This window comes from Apodemus sylvaticus, chromosome 1 (genome assembly GCF_947179515.1).
Source record: "Apodemus sylvaticus chromosome 1, mApoSyl1.1, whole genome shotgun sequence".
Lineage (NCBI taxonomy): Eukaryota > Metazoa > Chordata > Mammalia > Rodentia > Muridae > Apodemus > Apodemus sylvaticus.
This window is the reverse complement of record NC_067472.1, coordinates 44,740,299-44,761,164: the sequence shown is the minus strand read 5'-3', so window position 1 is coordinate 44,761,164 and position 20,866 is coordinate 44,740,299. Positions and strand designations below refer to the sequence as shown.

General features: G+C 41.7%; 1 protein-coding gene across 2 annotated transcripts in view; it reads right to left on the bottom strand.

Moving 5' to 3' along the window:
* Positions 1 to 2,404, bottom strand: part of Pcsk5 (proprotein convertase subtilisin/kexin type 5) — a 424,235-nt gene extending 421,831 nt beyond the window's left edge. For both annotated transcript variants that reach the window (XM_052188627.1, XM_052188618.1), the window contains exon 1: positions 1,725 to 2,404. In XM_052188627.1, coding sequence (XP_052044587.1) covers positions 1,725 to 1,922 — 198 coding nt within the window. In that variant the 5' untranslated portion in view covers positions 1,923 to 2,404. The remainder of the gene's footprint in view (positions 1 to 1,724) is intronic.
* Between the last annotated feature and the right edge of the window lie 18,462 nt (positions 2,405 to 20,866).

The following is a 20,866-nucleotide window of genomic DNA, read 5'->3' as shown; positions in this document are numbered from 1 at the left end:
TTTGTAGGCGGGGATCAGCCTACTGCCCCAGTCTCCTCATCTCACTTGTCAAAGGTGCACCAATGTTGTTTCTGAAATTAAGAAATAAGTGTAATTTTGAGAACATAGCCTCCCTCATATAGCTGACATAGAAAATGCTTAATGTTGGCTGAATTGAAAAATGTCTCCGGAAAGATCAGAGATGTGATTTTTTCCCCTTGGCTCAAGTGCTCAAAAAAGACTGGAATGGACTCCGTGTCTTTCACAGAAGAGTCCAACAGAACTCCAAGAGGCAATTCCGGCAGGTGACTGGCACTCTGGCAACAAAATCTGTGTGTCTTAAGTTCTTTAGGGGACTAGGGGAAAGGGGGGGAATAGGAAATAAACCACGCCCCTTGCCCTGGTCTGTCCTCCACCAAACTGGCTGCTCTGGAATACAGCCTCCCTACAGGAGGGAGGGTTAAGAGCAAGACCTGCCCGCCCTCTTGTCCTCTGAACCCTCACAGCTGCTTCCCAGCTTATTTCTAGAAGCAAGCACAGGAGCTCTGCTCCTGACCGCTTCCCCCCAGTGGCCAGAGCGAGGGCTGTCCAACCATCCCGCCCTCTTAGGTGTGGAGTTCTAAGGAAAACGTTCTCAGAAGCCATCTGTGCACTCTTGCTTCACCAGTATTAACGGGCACCTTCCTGTCCCGTGGCCTTGAAGTACCCTGTGAACGCCCCCCCCCCCCCCCGTGAATGCCCCTATGGCCCGAGTCCACCTTGGCTTTACACTCAACTCTAGTCGCGTCGAGCCGCGGCAGGGGCCCCTTTCTTGCTTGGATCCATCCCAAAGAAGTTGTGAGGTCCTTAGGAGAGGCATTTAACGGAGCCCTCTCCAGTCTCTTTCTGGTAGGGCCATGGGAAAGAGGATGCAATCCAGGCCATTTAGGCCAGAATACAAATCGGTGGTGCTGCCAAGGGTCCCATAAAAATGTATTGGCATTTCCCTCAGCATGGCGAATAGAACGAAAACCCACCAAAGGCACCGCAGCAAAACATTCCTGCCACATGCCACAACCGGGTACACCAGGTTCCACGCCAGTAGAAGATTCCCAAGTTCCCGGAGCAGAACACTCCAGCCGCTTTTAATGTCTCCCAGGTCCCTCCCCACCCAGCTCCGGGGGGCCCACATCTGGATCCCGGCCAAGAGAGGCAGCAGCCAGGACCCCCCTAAATCCGTGCGTCCCTCCCAGTGTCCCACCCCCTTCCTCTCTCCCCACCACCTCCCGTCCAGGCGCCTCACACCAAGCTCTCCAGAGCCCAGCAGTTCTGTGGCCCAAGAGGTTAATCCAGGCTTTTCTCTCCCAGTTAGAACCAGGGGCGTTCTCACTCCTTGGCTCCCAAAGGTCTCAACCTTCCCTGCCACGGCCACTCGCAGGGCTATTTCCTCAAGCTAAATAGCGCTTCTGGACTTTCCAGGTCCAAAGGTCCAGGCGAGTCTGAGCCTGTCCAAGGGCGCTCCATATTTTCCACAGACCCTACCTGTCCCTCATTGCTTGTAAAAACAAATTAAACAGAGATTCCAGCAACTTCGGGGCATGTGTGTGACTGCAGCGAGCGCGCTGGAGAGAGCATCACCCTAGAGTTCGGGCTGCAGCTGCAGAGGCACATCTGGAAAAGGGGGAGGGGTCGAAGCGGAGGGGGACTAGAAGCCCCCAAAGGACTAGCTTCTGGGCACAGAGCCGGTGACGCCCGGGGATGGTTACCTGTCCTACGTTGATGAATCCGTACTTGCTGGCTATGCGATCTGCCTCCGCGAAGCCGCCGGCGATCTTCACTGCCCAGTGGTTAGTGTAGACGCGCGTCCGGCACACTGGGAGCAGACAGCCGGCGAGCAGTGCCAGCAGGCACAGCAGGTCCCGCCGTCCCGGGCGGTAGCAGCGGCTCCCCCAGCCCCAGTCCATGGTCCCGCGATTCACCGCCTTCGCCCGCTCGCTGGCTCGCGCGCTATGCGGCGCGCACAACTAACTTCTCCGGCCTGGGCCGGCCGGGCGCGCAGCCGGGAGCGGTCAGTAGGAGGCAGAGAGCCCGGGAGCAAAGCAGAGCAGCGAGCCCCTCTCGGGTTCTTAGACCATCCCTGGGGCAGCGGGGAACTGAGTGAAGGGCTCTGGGCCGGCGGGGCGGTGAGCGATCGCTCCCCGGCTTGCACAGGAGGCGGCGGAGTGGGACTAGCGCCTCCGCCGCGGGCTCTCCCGGCTCCGCTCCTGGACTCTTGGTTTGCCTCTTGCTCTTCTCCGGCACGGAGCTCGGTGGAGACGACCGGCCGGAGCGCAGGCAGTGGCCGGGCGCTCCCTCTGCTGAACCCGGCTCCCAGCGCTCGCCCGCTCGCCCGCTCCCTACGCTCCTGCTGGCTCCAAGCAGCGCGCGGGGACTGTGAGTGGCGACGGCAGCGCCGCCCGCTCCGCATAAATGACTCCCCCGCCCCCCCCCCCCAGCACCCCTCCTTTCCCACATCTCCCTCCTCCTCTACTCCTCCGCCCTCACGAGCCGGGACTCAGCCAGGAGCCACCCCGGTCCTAGCGCCTCCAGGTTCTCCCTGCTGTAACCTCCAGGGTCAGGGTAGTGAAGGCCAGTCTCCCCCAAAGGACTGAGGGGAGAGAGCCTCCTGGGTCTTGATTTCTATCCTTTTTATTCCGCCAGGTTGGATTTGAATTAATTTTCCGTTATTCTGGAAAGTCTAAGATTTACACGATAATGAGAGTGAAGTATGGCAAGGATTCATTCATCCCGGCTCTAAATGTCCTGGACTAAGCATTTTAGGGTCACTCCTGTCTCAATTGCCAAACAAATAACTGGAGATTTTCACTTCGCTAATTCTTTATGCTTTTCAGCAACTGTTTATCTTGCGCATTCTGCTCCCCGGAGAAACTGTCACACAGGACAGTTAAGTCTCATCCATTCTTAAAAAAAAAAAACAAAAAACAAGCCAAAGCCAAAAGTCTCTCGCCTGCTGACTTAGGAGATGAGCCATTCTGATACCCAGCAGTAACATCACAGGAGGGTGAAATTCCGAGCTTAGAGCAAGGAAAGATATTTCTAGAATATCTGCAATACTAGAGAACAGACAAGTGTTGGTTTCAAGGGAGTGGCCATTCGTTTGTTGTGTCGTTATCTCCAAGGGCTTAATTTTCCCCAGTAAGGAGAATTTTCCAACTTTCCAAGTATGACCCGGGAACAGAGGAGGAGAGTAATATAAAAAGGACCACAGAGGAAGCCAGATGAAATACCACGGCTGCATTAAAGCACAGTGACTTCAGACACAGCAGTGAACGGAGGCGGGCCTTCTTCAGGCCTCTCTATCCACTCTGTGTTTTGCAGGTGAGGGGCCAAGTAGTAGTTTATTGTAAAAAGAAAAATTGGTCTTTATGAAATTGTTTGCCTAACCTTAAAAGAAGCAGCTGTCCTGGGCCGACACATCCTTTCCCAGTCCTCTTCCATCCCTTAACATTCTTCCTGAAGACTAGTCGAATGTGTCTGAGATGAATCCGTGTCAGGATGACTTTACTGTCTGAAGGATGCCTCCAAGCTTAAATCTACTAGCACCTTGAAACATAAATTTTATGGCATTTTACACATTGTATAAATATATTGTATTTTTTCTTTCAAACAAACTCAAAATAACAATATCTGTACATGATAGATCACGAGGTAGATGAGAAAAACATACATTTTCCAGAAGGGCACGTATTCTATTGATTTATTGATTTGACTAGTTTAACACATCTGTTTTGAGGACCTGGTATATGGTTCATATCAGATTGTGCTGAACATTGTTGGGGGCGGGCACAAAATATTGGTGGAATTTAGTCTCAGAATTCTCTAGAGAAAATGCTCATTGTTACTTGGCATTATCTTTGTAAAGAGAGAAACCTAGGCATTTTGCTTGGCTCTAGAGAGTCAGTATAGTTTGGCTACTGGCCAGTCCCTTTGGACAGACCTTTTAACACCCCTCCCAACCATAGATTCCAGAGTAAGGGGGCAGGGAGGGAGGAAAAGGGGAAAAAGAAAAAGAGAAAGAGAGAGGGAGAGGGAGAGGGAGAGAGGGAGAGGGAGAGAGGGAGAGGGAGAGGGAGAGGGAGAGGGAGAGGGAGAGGGAGAGGGAGAGGGAGAGGGAGAGGGAGAGGGGGAGAGGGAGAGAGGGAGAGGGAGAGAGGGAGAGGGAGAGGGAGAGGGAGAGGGAGAGGGGGAGGGGGAAAGGGAGGAGAGGGAGAGGGAGAGGGAGAAGGAGAGGGAGAGGGAGAGGGAGAGATCTGTTAATTGCCAGGGTGACCATCTGCATCTATGCTACTAAAAGTTGATGAACTGTAGATAGAACAATACAGTTCACTGATGATCTACATCTCAGCATGTACGCAAGAGACAAAATTTGGGCAAGAGAACATATCTAACCTTGATCAGCAGGAGGGCCATCACAGTACAAAGTATTTTGAGAGTCAAGTTTGAGACATTGCCTGTAGATTTCTCTCTAGGATTCTGGAACTCATCAACAGCGCGCGCGCGCGCACACACACACACACACACACACACACACACACACACACACACATCTTGAAAGTCCTGTTGCCTCTGGGCTTGAATTGTGGATTAAATGAAGAGAAACGCCTGAGTCTCCTGAGAGCTAAATACTATTCCCCCAGGATAACAAAGTTGCTCGTTACTAATTATTTTATGATGAACTTATCTTTCTTCTACACTAGCAACTGTTTGTAGTTGCATTCTGCAAGTGTCTTCTGTTTGGCATACCCAATTATAATGACAACAGGAATTGGAGGGAAATACTCAGTCACTTCTCTCACCAAGGTTTAGTTTCTTAAAGGGAGGGGGTCTTCCCCTTTTGATATAAGTGTATTTAAAAGAGAAAACTCAGCTGCTGAGCTGGCATTTACCACTAAGCCTGATGTAAAATAAAAAAAAAAAATTAAATACACAGAAAGAAGATATCCCTGTCTGTTGATAAAGAAACTTCCTCCTTAGTTAAGTCTTCATTAGCTCCTTAGCTTCCTTGATGGAGTCTCCTTTGGCCACAAATGCAAGTTTCAGATAAGAACTCCTGTTACTTTAGGTATGCTGGTTATGACAGTCAGCCTTATCACAAATACTCAGAAGCCAAAGGGCAGTCGGGGAGGGGTGGCTGATGGTATGGTGGTGGCAAAGCCATTGCTGACATTAGAAGATGTCGAAGTCCAAGCTTTGGATAAAAAAAAAATTAACACCTCAAGTTTTGATCATATACACTCCCTCTATAACTGCTATGCACTGTGAAATGAGGCAGTTTTACATGTTTACCCTGTTTTATTCCTAGAAAATCATGACTCGAAAATGAGGCTTCACTGGTATTTGGCCTCCTTGCCAAGGCCCCTTACAGATCTAAAAGAATCATTAAGTGAATGAGACTTAAAGATTAGAAGTCCACTAAAATGCACAAGAACTCTACAAGGGTATATCTTAACCTCAAAACTGGAATTATTCGGGGAAGAGTTTGGTTCATAAGATACTTCATTTCTTCCTCGATGAAAATTAACCTTTAAAATTTCTCTTAGGCTTAAATTCTGTAATTCAATGATAAATTCATAATGGGTACTTTGGAGCCAACCAAGGGGGAAAATGTGGCTAGATTCTTCACAGCTCAGTGGAAGATTTGCCTGAGTCATGTGATCCCAAACGGCTTTCTGGTGTGTGAAATTCAGGAATAGCAATAAAAATTCATCAGATTTAGTAATGGTAATAGTAATAAGTTATGCAAATAAGCCACATTTATTAGGCATTTGTTAAATGCTAGGCACTGAGCCAAGTATTTCAAGTCCTAGTCTCATTCATTAGAACATCAAAGTTGAAGGAGACCTTAGATAACATATTGTCCAATTTCACTTAATAGATAAAATCATGGAGTTCAACAGAAAGCCATTAGGACAGTAATCTAATCAAAGAAAAATAAGTTAGATGGATGAATAACACAACTAATAAAAAAGACTACTCAGGCCAAAGACAGTGGTGTGAACCAAGAATTAACATTAATCTAATTTACATACTCAAGCTGATAAAACAAATTCAATCAGGAAAACAGAAATTTGACTTTCCCTTTCATGTGTCTCAGGTGCTGAACTAACGCCACTTAAAAATATTATCCATGGCACATAATATCCCTATGACAAAGGTTAACTCAAAGCGTGATGTCACACTTACCACAGAAATGTATATTCTGTGATCTTAAGAGGGGACACATCCTACACGCCTTAGGAAGCCTTAGTTATTTCTTTAATGTGTTTGAAGTTGATTTAGATGGACATAGTTGACCATTTTCTCTGTGCATTAAAGCCTGCAATGACAAACTGGTCCTCAGAAAGCCTTCAATAGTGCTACAATTTTAAGGCACTAACTATCTCTAGATAACTCTACTACCCACCCAAAAAAGTACTGAACTTCAGGCAGATCTCACAAAAAAAGTTAATAATACTTCCTAAAGACCCTTTGCTTTAACCTGTATGCTACTGGATACTCAGCCCACTTAAATTTAACTTCCCTTGAGGAGAGCAATGTAACTAGCTTGCTATGCCTTGGATTTCCTGTGTAATGAGCTTTTACAACCTCAACCAATGCATAGCCTTAATTTAAGCTAAGTACTGTTCCATGCTCCCAACCCACAGTAATATAAGTGTATATGTGTGTGCTGTGGTAATCATTTGCTAAAACAGCGAACAGATTGGAAGCACATTGTAAAACAAATATCCACTATAAATATTAGAGACAACATGTGCATATAGCTTGATATTATCTGTTGGTGGTTATGTTTGCAATTTGAGTCAGTTGAGATCAGTAAAATGACTTCTCCCTGAGTAAAACTCTATTAAAGAATTCTGTAAAAATCCTTTGTTTCTTTCCCATGCCACACCTTCTGTGTTATAAATACAGAGCAAAGCCCTTTGTCAGGGATAGCAAAGGGGACAAGCAGACACAGACACAGGCCAGCAACCTCCAACTACAGACAGACAGGAGAAACAAGGAAAGAAGTGGGGGACTCAAATTTGGGCTCAAAGTGATCTAAGCAGAAGCTACATTTTCATTCCTTAATATGACACCAACACACATTAGTGCCTCTGAGGTCATCTTTAACGTGTTAACCAAACCAGCTTCCAATGGGTACAAAAGTGTGAAGGCTGTGGATGAGGTTTTTTTTTCTCTCAGGCAGGAAGGAAATGAGACAACTTTCTGTCTCTTCCTACCTTCTAGCTTCTAATTTCCTTCTAGCTTCCCCAACAGCCATGCCCCTCATGATGGATGTGATGGGAGGGAGGTGACTGTCTTTCCATCCTGTTTGAGTCTCTAACTGATAGAGAAAATGGGCAGGGAAAGGATGGAGGACAAGAAAGGAACAGCTTGGATCTTGGGCCTCTACCCATCAGAAAGACTAAGTCCACATCTCATGTCAGCAGCCCCCCACCACTCTCCTCCCCTCTTTAAGAGGGCCTCACTCTATAGCCAGGCTGTTCTCGAACTCACAGCAGTTCTTCCTCAACGTTCAAAGTTCTGGGATTAAGAACTTACTCATTCTGTAGTGGCTCTGGAGTCTGTCCTCTCTCGAATATGTAATTGTCTCTTTTATTCTTTAGGTTTTCCCAGAGAATCATGTAACAACAGATTCAACAATATAATCTCGCTGGGAAGACATAGTTAAAAGTGCCTTAGGAATGAAAACATTTTATGAGGGAATAATTATAATTCATTGGTACCAAATGAGACATTCTGAAATGATACACATCCAATATGACTTTTTACATGGCCATCTGAAACATGATAGTCTAGGAAAATATATTTTGCAAATAATATATTATAGTATATGAATTACAAATTATATATATATAATATATAAGGGATATATACGTATGTCTGTGTATGTGTGTGTGTGTGAGTGTGTGTGTGTGTGTATCCCTTAACACACTTGCAGATACCACACTATACCTGTATACTGTACACACTCCAGATTGATAATTTGCTGTGTCCTCTTAACACAAGAGATGAGGCATATTTAATCCTTTCATGTTGCTTGTTGATCAAATACATGACAAGAAGCAACTTTGAGAAGGAACGCTTTATATTGGAACACAGTGCATGCTGAGGCGGGGTTTCCATGGCTGGTGGCTCCAGAGTAACAGAAATGTGCAGCTAAAAACGTCACTTCCTCATATCTTAGCTGAGCAAAAACTTGAATGTGGATGGGGTGGGCTCAGCTATAGACCTCAAAGGCCTCCCCCTAATGACTCATTTCCTGCAGTGAGACTCCACTTCCTAAAGGGTTCTACAACATTCCAAAGCAGCATGCCCTGCTCAGTATCAACTATTCAAACGCAGGAGCCAATGAAGACAATTTGCATTCAAAACACAACACAATGTAAACAAGAGATAGATGAAGCTAATGCTGACATAACATAGTATTTTTCTTTTTTCTTAAGATTTATTTATTTATTATTTATATGAGTACACTGTGGCTGTCTTTAGACATACCAGAAGAGGGCTGGTCCCATTACAGATGGTTGTGAGCCACCATATGGTTGCTAGGAATTGATGTCAGGACCTCCGGAAGAGCAGTCAGTGTTCTTAACTGGCGAGCCATCTCTCCAGCTCTAACGTATTGTGTTTCACTAGATTTTTCTTTAAACAAGTAGAAGAAATAAACTAACAATAAAAAGTACAGTCAGTAAGTGCATAAGCAGGTAAACTAGTTACTTATTATTAAATTGGAAAGTTATCTATGTACATAATTGCCTCTTCTTTACTTTTATTCCTCTGGAATATAGTGCTTCCTTCTGTCACCAGCATCCAAGACTGAAGGAATGAATGCATTGTGCTATGGTGTTGTAGTGGCTATCGTGTCACCTGGTGACAATCATTTTCAGCTCCCTTTAAATGTGTGAGCAAACTGTTGTACTGTGGGCCCATCCTAGACTGAAATGTCATCATATGGCATTCGGCGCTAATGTTCCATCACTGTCAAAACTATGTGCCAAGAACACTGTTATCATATGTGACATCACTGCATCCTGTCTTTGTCGTGGTTAGGCTGCAGTCAGTCGGAACTCACTGCCCAATGCTATTGTTATGTTTGCTATGTTTGTTTGTTTATTTGTTTGTTTGTTTTACAATGCCCTCATCACAGACTTTTAGTGATACACAAACAGAATTCAGACATCTTTATTACCATTGCCCTTAGATTCACAACAAAACCATTTGTCCTCAAGAGCCAAATCTCTCAGTAGATGTTTCTTGGACAAGACATTCAGCTGAGACTTATGGCAGTGACTCTACACACCAAGAACTGCAGCAAAGTTCTATTTTTGAATGGTTATCTTATACTTGAGAATAACTTACCAATAAAGTTTTTCCTAAAAATCAGTGGAATATGTTCAGCTTAAAGCTATGATTTTTTTTTATATTTTTTAAATCTTCATTGCTATTTATAAGATCCTTACTATTATCCTCAAAAATAGACACTGCATTGAAGACAGGGAGTGAATCAGATTCTCATTTGAAACCTGGCAAGTGCTACCCTTCAGGTCCAGTGTCTTATTTAACTCAAGTGAATGATTAGAGACAAAGGCAGGCTTTCTTTAATTGTTCTGTAAATTCAAACATTAGCCTGTTTCATAGACATGTTAAGGAAAGCTATGATGTAAATTGCCACTATAAATGCTGAATATCACACTGTTTAATGCAGTTTGGCTTTGGGTGAGGAAAACTTCTCTGGCTCTAGTATTATTGTTTGTTCAAAAAAGTGACAGCACTGTTTTCTAGTTTCAGAAAGGGGCTAAACTTTGTGGGGTGAGCAAAGATTGAATGCTCTGTGGGACAATGGGCAATATATTCACCACCAGTTAGTTATCACTTCTTATTCCGCTCTTGTTGTCCTGTATGCTGCCACTCAGGTCCAAGTGGGCAAGTCCATGGAATATTTGCATGTTGACATTTTGGCAACAACATGAAAAATGAAAAGAATTTTGTGGAAAATGCCAGCCATGCAAAACACTGACATTCTGTAAGACGGGGGCAAGCAGTATTAGAGGAAAGAAAAATCTTAAGGGATCATTGAAATTTACACTTTGGGACTCAAAGAAGCAGAATAGGAGATGTCAGACGTAAGAGGGACATTAAGCCTGCAAGGGAAAAGGTGGCCACCAGATGGTCTGTAAAGTAACCAAGGCCCTGGTGTTGGCTGCATAAAAGAATTGGATCTGTATGGAATTGATGTTGCAATTAATACCCTGCATACTTGAGAAAACAATTTTTCTGCCCAAGAGTGTTTGGGGGGGAGCTGTGGGTTTAGTAGATTGATTCTCGTTATTTGAGAGATGTAACTTTTAGAAGTGGTTCGGGTCTGGGTGGAAACTAATGACGCCAAGGCAAATTATCTAATCAATATTCTATTATCTGGTAGCCCCTTTTCGTCCACTGGGCTTTCTAGGCTGCAGTTTTTCCTGTTATGCGTTCTCTGTGTGCTTAATGATAAACTCTCTGGCAGAGTGTTCAAGTGGGAACAGGCTCTTTCCTACATCCAAATTCAAAGCAAAATTTCCCCAGAAACATTTAGATCAAAGAAAAGGGGGAAGTTGACCAACCTGTGTGTTAAGGATGAAAGCAAATCACCCACCCGGACTGGATAAAGAACAACCGCGTGACTTTGATGGTTGATACCCACAGAGCACTCTTGACAGCTTTCACATAAACTTTTCAAAGTCCTTTCCAGTTGCTGTCACATTTGCTCCTCACAGTGACACATCGAATTAACAGAGACATGGTCATTATTTTAACGCTCTCATGGCTGCCAGTTTCTCTACAGCAGTGGAAAGTGGTTAGTGGGATTGTTTGTCCAGCTATACACCGCGAGCGAGTGATGTCGGGCGGACTAGTGTTTCCTGGGTCTAGTGTGCAGTCATTTCCAGACTGCAGTTTTACTAATTCTGCCAAGATGAACTCCCTGCCCCCCAGTCAAGGTACTTCTGCCCCATCTCTGTGCTCACCAGCTTTTCCGTGGGAAAGTCCGGCTGTCAGTTGGGAAAAAGTATCTAGGGAGTTCCCTTGCTGCCTCCCCATGTCTGTCACCAGAAGGCAGTCTCTTCTCACCTCTTACCCTCATCTCTCTCCACCTTAGATCCAGTAAATCCTCAGCTCTCCCCCGCCCACCCCCACCCGGAGATGGATATCTAAATCCACACTGCCCAGAAGTTTCTAGGCTGAAAGTGGGATGAGTGTTGCTAATTACTCAGATCCTGCAGCTAGGCTGATGAGTTGGATTATGAAATAAATCTCATGATGAAACCATGTTTAAGAGAAACAATTGAGAAGTCTGCTGGAATTCACTATAACTGATGGAGGGCTCATCTAAAGGGGCCCTTGGTAAATTCCATATACATGCATATTCTATAAGTGGCTTCTGTTATCAGAACTGTTTTTCCAGAGCTGCACATTTTAAACACTGACTCCTCTATACCACAAACATACTTGCATATACCCGATGTACCTAGCTATTGGCAGCACTTTGATAATGACAGGAAAAGATCCAAGGAGATGCCAGGAATCCAAGCATTCATGAAGTGGAAGCAGAAGAATCAGAAGTTCAGGATCATCCTTTATTGGAGAGTTTGAGGCTAACCTAGAAAAGTAGAAAAGACCCAGCCAATGGTGATGATGATGATGATGATGATAAATAGCAGCAGCAGCAGTAGTAGTAGTAGTACTAGTAGAGTAGTAGTAGTAGTAGTAGTAGTAGTAGTAGTAGTAGTAGTAGTGGTAGTAGTAATAGTGGTAGTAGTAGTAGTGGTAGTAGTAGTAAATGTTTGTGATGAGGTATGCTTAATGTCATCTCTTTCCCTTTATAGAAATTTAAAATTTTTACCTCACATTATTCTAAAATATTTTCAAAGTCTTCCTCATACAGTTTCTACCCACCACACTCTGCCTTTCATACCCTCTGTAAATTAATAAGTTATTCCTATCTCCATAGCTTTCAAATGAACAAGACTCAGACTATAATGTATTTACTTGGCTTTAGCCCAATTACTTAGTAAAGTATCCCTAGTGTGAATTTCTAAAAGCTAGACTGGCTACTTCCCCAAATACTTGTCTTCCCGGGTTATTTCTACTCCAGCAGTCTGTCCTCCGAGGGAGGGTGTGGAGGGTGCATTTCACTTGGGCACATGTTTCTGGTCTGTTATGGAGACCTCGTCTCCCTTCTTTATCCTCTTCCGATTTCCTCTCTCCCTCTCTCTTTTCTCATTCTTTTCTTCTTGTGGACCCTACCTGTAACCCGTAGTCAGGAAACTGAAACCCTGTCTACCTCTATTCCCTCTGGTAAGTGGATGTGACTACTTTTATTTAACCAATAGTTTTAAACAGGGTAGCAAGGTTTGCACAACAAAAGCTGGTGTATGTGGGAATTTGCTAGTCTTGGTGCAACTAGCAGGCAGGGTACAGAATTTAGCATTTGAATACATATGAGCACCAGACCAACCCCCAACAACCCTCACTTTCATCAAAATGAAATAATAGAAATGTATTTATAATAGCTTGAAAAGAGGAGAAATATGACACACCCCTTCTAAAAGACAGCTCTTTTCATGGTAAGATAGTCCTGTCTAGAAGCAAGCTGAACAAAACATATCTTTATAACCTTGTAAACTCAGTACACATATACTTTATATCTAGTGCTTTTTGCATAATATATGGTATAAATATGTCTCATAGTCTTTGTAATTATCATTTTAATGACCATACTCCATTGGGTTGATGTATAATAATTTAACCAAGCTCTCCTGTCAGGCATTCAAATTGTTTATAATTTTTCATTGTTATAACAATACTGCAGAGTGTATCAGGAATAAAGACTGAACATGTGTTAGACATTTTCCTCAGAATTAATTCGCAGATTTTTGGGCCTCAAAATTAGGCATATTCTAAGGGGACTAGCCAGAGATCTTTAACATGTGAAATAGTTCAAAAAATGTGGTGAATTAAATCAGGTCCAGTGATTTGGAATTTGGAATTCCCCAATTCTCCCATGTTTGCTACCTATCTAGTCCCTTCCATTGTCTATCCATTCATTCACCCCTCTACCTACCCACCCATAGATTCATCTATCTATCTATCTATCTATCTATCTATCTATCTATCTACCCACCCATCTACCAGTAACATAAGAGTTCACATCGTCAAAAGGTTTAAGCCATTAACATTTAATGCTTAAATTGGTAGTACTAGGTTCTCAAACTGTCAACGGGAAGTACTAACATCAAGAGAGAAGTTGTCCAAAAAGTTCATTAAAGAAAATGCTGCAGGAACTGTTGAGGAATTTCGTGCAGAGAAGAGAACTTGAAATACATTTTAGAGGCCAGACTTTGAGTATTGGGCTTGAGCCAAATCATTGCAAGATTCAAATATTTAATATACTTTTCAGTGACCTTCACTACAGCTCTGAAGACTTTAGGAAGGTTTTGTTTGTTTGTTTATTGGGGGAGAGAGGGAGAGAGAGAGAGAGAGAGAGAGAGAGAGAGAGAGAGAGAGAGAGAGAGAGAGAGACTGCTGACTGCTGTGTGTACATTTAGACCTTTAATCACCATTCTCCAGGCTGAACAGTCATCTGTCTGCAACCAGTCAGATTCTGTGAGAATTTGTGACTCCCCTTAAGCTTTCACAGAGAACTCTGAGTGAAAGTGTGAGGTCTGGGCTTTTAATTAGATTAGGGCAACATGGAAAGGAAGCTAAGGAATGCTTTGCTCCCTCACACATCTAAAATCTCTTTAAATTATCTCCTAGTCTTAAGTGTATGCAGCAATCTAGGTTCGGGGTGGAGAACAGTATGCCTGGAACCTTCCAGGTAAGGAAAGGACCCAGCTTCTAATAGAGTCTCTAAAGTACAGGTGGAGCCTCTTGAAATAGGCAGAGGCCAGGACCAACCAAGTTCCAATACAATCAAGCACCCACAGCAATGGGTTTATAAAGTTATTTGAGTAGGGTGGCTCACACCAATAATCCCAGCACTGCACAGAAGGTAAGGCAGGAGAGTCTCAACACGCTTAAAGACAGCATGGGTTAGATGGAGAGTTCCAGTCTTGTCTGGGCTAAAAAGTAAGACCTGCTTTCAAATAAATAATAAAACAAATGGAGTAATTAAAATTTACTTGAGCCAAGTGTGGTGGCATGCGCTTACAAGTCCAGCTCTTGAGAAGTTGAGGCAGGAGGATCACTGTGAGTTCAGGGCAAAATTATACTACATAGTGATACCCTGTCTTGAAAACTGCTTTTTAAAGTAAAACACTACAATCTAATCACTAATCCCGAGAGCCTTATTAAAACTGAAAATTCAGCAGCAAAAATCCCAAATCTTCCCAGAAAGGAGTCTGTTTCCTCAGCCCCTCAGCTCTAACATCTGAGGGTTCCCCCTCAAAGAGAGATGGATTTAGAGGATTCTCATCCTTTTCCCTATAAGGGACTCATTTCTTTCCTTTTGCTTTTCCCGTGTTCTCCTGCTGTAAGTCTTTAATACTCATTGCTTGCAACTTTAATTATTTAATTTCTTCACTGCATTATTTAAAGAAAAGACAGTTTGGAGGCTCTAGTATGCATGAAGAAAGTATGAGTCTATGCAAAATTGAAGAAATCCAAGTAAGCCTGCACTGCAGCACATAATTTAGCATAGACAATTTTGCCATCTTCAATCCTTTTATTCTTATCTTAATGTATCCTCCTGACACTATGGACTAAATAGTCATTTTGTTTAAATGTGTTAGATAAATATCAGTGAAGCTAAGACCTTCTGGGACTTGAAGACAGGCTATGGCTGTGAGGGCATATCATTCACTGTTAAAGGTATTTATAAATGGTCAAAATGCAGACTAGAAATGCTTATCACAGAATTTAAATATAGGCATTTCTCCCTATCTTCCAAGATAAAAATAAAATGGAATCGCAATGACATTGGAACACAGCACAGTTTATAGAGAAGTCATGCTTTTTTTAAGTGCATGACACATACTTTATTTCAAATTTTAATTACTTTAAAGGTAGAGGTGATGCACATAAAATACAATGTTTCCTTTCCTAAACAAGTGTATAATTTATTATGTAAAGCAATAATGTGGTGCACTTTATAACCTTTGTTAACAATTCCAAACCATAATCATTATTTTGCTATATCCACTCTATTTTTCTCTTATCAGCTAATTACATATTTTATATATACAGACACATACATATATAGACATACATACACATATGTGTACATATACATGTATATTTAAATAGACACATTTTACTTTATTTTAATATATTCATTATTTTTACTTATCTATTTAGAATGTTATGAATTTTAGCTCTCCATTTATTTCATAGCCACAAAGGAGTTTTTTTTTAGATGTAATATAAATACACACACACACACACACACACGCACGCACACACACACACACACACACACACACACACACACTGGGGAGGATATAAAACTATTCCTCGCTGTAATTTAGGGAGGATGTGGTGGATAATGGTACACAAGCACTTGTAGAACTCTACTCATAAGAGATGAGTGGTAAAGAATTTCACTCAGAACTAGCCTCACAAAGTACTAAAACAACTCAAGAGATTTTTCTAAACATTCCTCATATTATTTTGCATTTCTTTCTTTTTTCCTTTTCAAGACAGGGTCTCATACACTCCAGTTGACCTCAAAAATTGCTATATAGCTTAACAATTAGTGTGATTTTTCTGCCCACACTTCTAAGGGCTGGGATTACAGGGTAGAGCCATTATACCCAGCTGTCTGTGTACTGTTGCTGAGAGAATCTGATTCTGCAAGAAATCATATTGGTGTCAAAGTATCTATACTGGTGGTGGTAATGCACAACACTGTGGACTCTGAAATAACACTGCTCAGATTAAACTTCCAGAGCTACTTGGTGGTGTCTGTGACCATAGGTAAACTCTTCAAATGTTTTCCTTCTGCACCTCTCTGTAAAAGAAGAATAAATCTAAATTCTACTTCACAAGGTTGTTGTGAGTATAAGATAAACTGACCCATGATAAGGGTTTTAATGTATAATATCAAGTAGTAGCTTTGCACAAAAATTAATAAGCTTTATTTTTATTAATACACTCACTATGAAGTATTAAATATCCACAATCCTCCCGAACGTGGTCCTGTGTGGGAAATGGTATTTCGGTTTTCCCTTCCAAGTTTTTTAAAGGCTTCCTAGAGCATATGTTAAGAACAATCTGTAATGTAATCTGTTCTGTTGGTGTGCTATCAATTTCTTTCTCTTTCATGTTCTGCCATAACTAGTCATGGTTATGTGGGGACAGTAGCATTGAGGTATCTTTTGAAGCCATGACTTCTAACTCACTTGGAGGTACATATGTCCCCTCTGATTCAGTATCTCCTGAGAATTTCTCTAGGTGAGCTATGGATTTAAGGCACAAGTGCTAGTTCAGGCTACCAAAGTAATTACAGATGAGTAGACCTACTGCCCCTTCCTCATCTGCTTCATTTTGGAAATTCTGACTGTGGCTGTGCATCAATGTTGCACTGAATATCTCCCTTAGGAAAGCAGGCTAGACTATTTCTATGGACAAGCATATGGACATTAATATGTAATATAAAATAGTAGTTTCATAGTTCTTGCTACTACCTGGAACTTTCTTCAGTTCCTGCAGAATTTGGTAATAGATCTTCAAAATTCAGCTCAAGATACCTATGGCAAGAAAAAAAATTTTCCAAGAGCCAATGAGATGGGTGCACAGTTAAAAGCACTTGTCACAAAAACTTGATAGGAGCCCACAAAAAATCTGGATGTGATAGTGTCCATCTTTAATACAAGCTCTCCTAGGTGAAACGTGGGTATCACATGCTTATCAAAAATACATACACACAATAATAATATGCTTTTGTTTCCTGCCTTTAGCATGCACATACACACAGAGCTAGAACTTCTCGAGACAAAGAACATATGTAATTTTGTTTTCTTCCTTATGCAACAAGTGTATGCTAGGAGTCTAAAACTGACCTTAAAATGAATAATTCTGTAGTATTTTTTTGTGACACAAAGTCCATATCACTTTGCAGATGTGCTAATAAATTAGTAATACTGACAGGCACTAAAAAGTAAGCTTCTTCTGAAGTATTTATGGAGTAAAAGATGCATGTGGGATTTACTTCAAAAGAATGCAGATTTGAGGGGTGGTGGAGAGAAATTGTGGTTATCAATGGGAAAAGTTGGCCACATATTGATCATTGTTTAAGCTATACAATATACGGGATGGAATTAAAGTGTATCATTATGATAGGAAGTGAGGAGTAACATTTTCTATATCTGTGTATTAGAAATTTCTCAGAATACCTGGTAAAAGTACATACACACACACATATATGTATATATAGACATATACCATTATATATAAAAAATGCCACAACAGTACTTCCTGTGGTAGCAGTATCCTGGGAAAAGTATAGATTGATAGAATTTTCATTTTTATGTCTGGTGGCATGTTGTGAGAGTTTGAATGCAAGTCACTAAGTGTTTGTCTTGTGCCCACTGCTCTATACTTCAGCTAACATTGTTAGGATCACAAGAGCTAGGTGAATAAAAGTATCTTTGGTAATGGGACCCAAGGCAGACCTTGAAACAAAAATAAGATAAACATACTATAGGCCTCAGAAAGAAAAACAAACTATAAGCCTCAAAGGTTTAGAATTTAGCCAATGAAACTCATCAGTAAAATCCAAAGGGATGTGAATGGAAGAAACTTGGGGTGCATATGTCCATATGTTGGCTCCTTCCCTCCCTTACACACTTCTCATTAATCCCTTTGGAACAAGGGCTACTGAAACCATAGCTCACTGGAGTCTTGCCCCATGCCAACCAAGTATAATCTTGAGACACTTCACATGTTAAGAGACATCAGTGCCCTTTGGATTAGGAATATCTGTCTGACTATGCTTAGATGGGTTAACATTGATTGTACTTACAATCAAGTCAATTATAGAATAAGCTTTGTAGAAACTTTCAAAATTCACTCCAGAGGATTCTGCAGATGCTCTAAGACAGCAGCTTCAATGGCAGAAAGATAACAATAGGACCAAGGGAGCAGCAAGAACTTTTTGAAAAGTCCTCTGCAGAGGATGCTACAGAGTGCAACTCAGACACACTTCTTTGCCCCTTTAATGAGAAGTCCAAGGCACTCATTACCGTGGCTTTCTTTCTGACAAGTTTGGGTGCTATAGGTACCTTTCACACTGTAGTCTCTCTTGGAAATTGTTGCAGCCAAGGTAGCTGCCTCATCAAGTTTCCTCTACTGTTCAAAAAAAAGTCCATATCCCATGGTTGCAGATATGAAAATGCTTAGCTCCTTGCCTCTATTTGGGGCATTTCTGAATGGCCATTTCTGTTTCAGAACTCCCCATAGGATCACCTGAACCTCTATTGATACATCACCAGTCTCTTCTCTCTATGTCTAGTCCTTTCCACCTCACTGAGTAGATACAGCTTCTCATATTGCTCCATTTCAGAAGCCATTTTCCCCAGGGCACTTGCTATAAGACAATCTCAGAGTCTTTGCTGAGATGTAAGAATGTTAAATTCTGAATATTAGTTAAGTTATACCACTTGGGGTGACGATACCTTATTCCAAATCTATATGCTTATCTAAAAACAAACAAACAAACAAATAGTTTGAGGCATAGAAACCTCCTTTTAATTTGCTGGTCAGGAGAGCTCAAGGGACCCTCAATATAATATAGGCTATTAGCTATGGTGCCTCCAACAAAGGCAGTAAGACATGCCACACACTTCAGACACATGGCTTGCAGGAAGTAGAACTAGAAGCCTCTTCCTTGAGGACTGGTTGTCATAGTATCTTAAAGAACTATGCAAGCTTCCAAGGGAGAAAGGCAATCAATGATTCTTCACAGCTTTAATTCAATGACCAGAATATCAAGATATTCTGAAAGGCACAATACTGGAACTTATAGCCTGGGTGTAACCAGCAACTAATTGAATATAAGACCTGCTCAATTTGAGGGACTTCATGGGAACTTTGGGGAGAACCTACTACTGCCACTTTCTAAAACCAATATAATCTCTAACTGTATTCTAAATATTTATATTAACACACACAAATGTGTTTCACTCCTCAGCAAAGAAACTTCTTCTTCTTCTTCTTCTTCTTCTTCTTCTTCTTCTTCTTCTTCTTCTTCTTCTTCTTCTTCTTCTTCTTCTTCTTCTTCTTCCCTTTCCTCTTCCCCTTCTCCTCCTCTTCTTCTTTTATTTTTCTTTTGCAGTAAACAGAGATCGTCCCAAAAAGCCACAGTTGGTCAAAATGCAGAGAACCCTAATCCTGAGTGTGAACTGTATTTCTCTAATGAATACATTTACAACACAACCCATATGCCTAAGAGTCAGACAAGGAAAAGGGAGGAAAAAGATTCTAAGAACCAGAGGACCAGGACATCTGCTATTACATAGTCTCTTATAAAAATCAGGAGGAGGAGGGGGAGGAGAAAAACAGAAAAGGGGAGTTATGGAGGAGGTGGAGTTGAATAAAATCAAAATATATCATGTGAACCTCCCAAATAATTAATACATAATATTAAAAACTGATTATCTCTAATGTCAACTTATTTATATTAGTCATCACAGATGTAAAACTTAGGCAATGGTTCATATTTAGATAATACATGTGAAACCTTTTAAGTATGACATACATTTATTTACATATAAGTCAGTCAAAGCAGTTGGGATTAATTACAAGCACTGATTTTATTAAGATAGCAGCAAAATTGGTACTTTGTTCTTATTTTTAATGTTCAGCTTTCTTTTCCACAATGGTTATCTCATATGGTTGCATGATCCTGTTCTAGGAAACCATGTCACTTCCTGAATTTTCTTTGACTCCTGACCAGTACAGGTATGGGCTGATAGAGGGCACTATTGCCATTTTATGTAATGGCAAGCTATGCGTTTATAGCTACAGCAAATCATAGGAGTTGGTTGTATAAATCTGTAGGGATTTGACCTCATTCTAAGAAGCAGCATTTTGTTTATATGTGGGCATCTGTGTGATAGATATAAAAGCAAAATATGTGACACATGAAGAGTGTATTTCAGGATCCAAGAATTAATGTATTTGACCTTATTTAACTTCTGATGAAAATGTGCACAGAGCTGAGTACAATTTAATTGACTGAGTTGGGAGGTTGGTTGTGACTTATTTTTGGCTTTATAAAATCCAAGAGTTTATCATTGGCTTTGCTGTAATGAAAAACTTTGGGGGAGAGGAAATATTTATTTTTTATTGTGTTTATGCATAAGGGTGTATGCATGTTATGCTTATGTGTATATGTGAAGAATGCCCACAGAGGTCAGTAGAGAGGGCTGGATCCCTTGAAGCAAAGTTTCAGGTAGTTGTGAGCCAGCCAATGTGAGTCCCGTGAAAAGAATTGAGGTCCTCTGGAAGAACATTGAGAGCTCTTAATAGACACGCCATCTTTTCAGGCCCTGGTGTATAAGTGTCATGTACCCACATGTACAACCAACAATTGGACTGTTACACTACAATTCTTCTAGGTTACATTTTTAACACCCTAGGGTTTACTACATAGCTGAAATAGCCTGGAACTCCTGATTCTTCTACCTCTGCCACCCAAGCTCTGTGATTACAGAGAAGGGTCACCATAACTGGCTTTTCCATGGGAAATGTAGTTTGCCCTAAACTCTTGCTAGTCTATGAGAAATTCATGACCCAGCAGCATCAACACCAGTTGAGAGCTTGTGAGAAATGGCCCAACCTTGACCTCTTAAATCAGAATGTACGT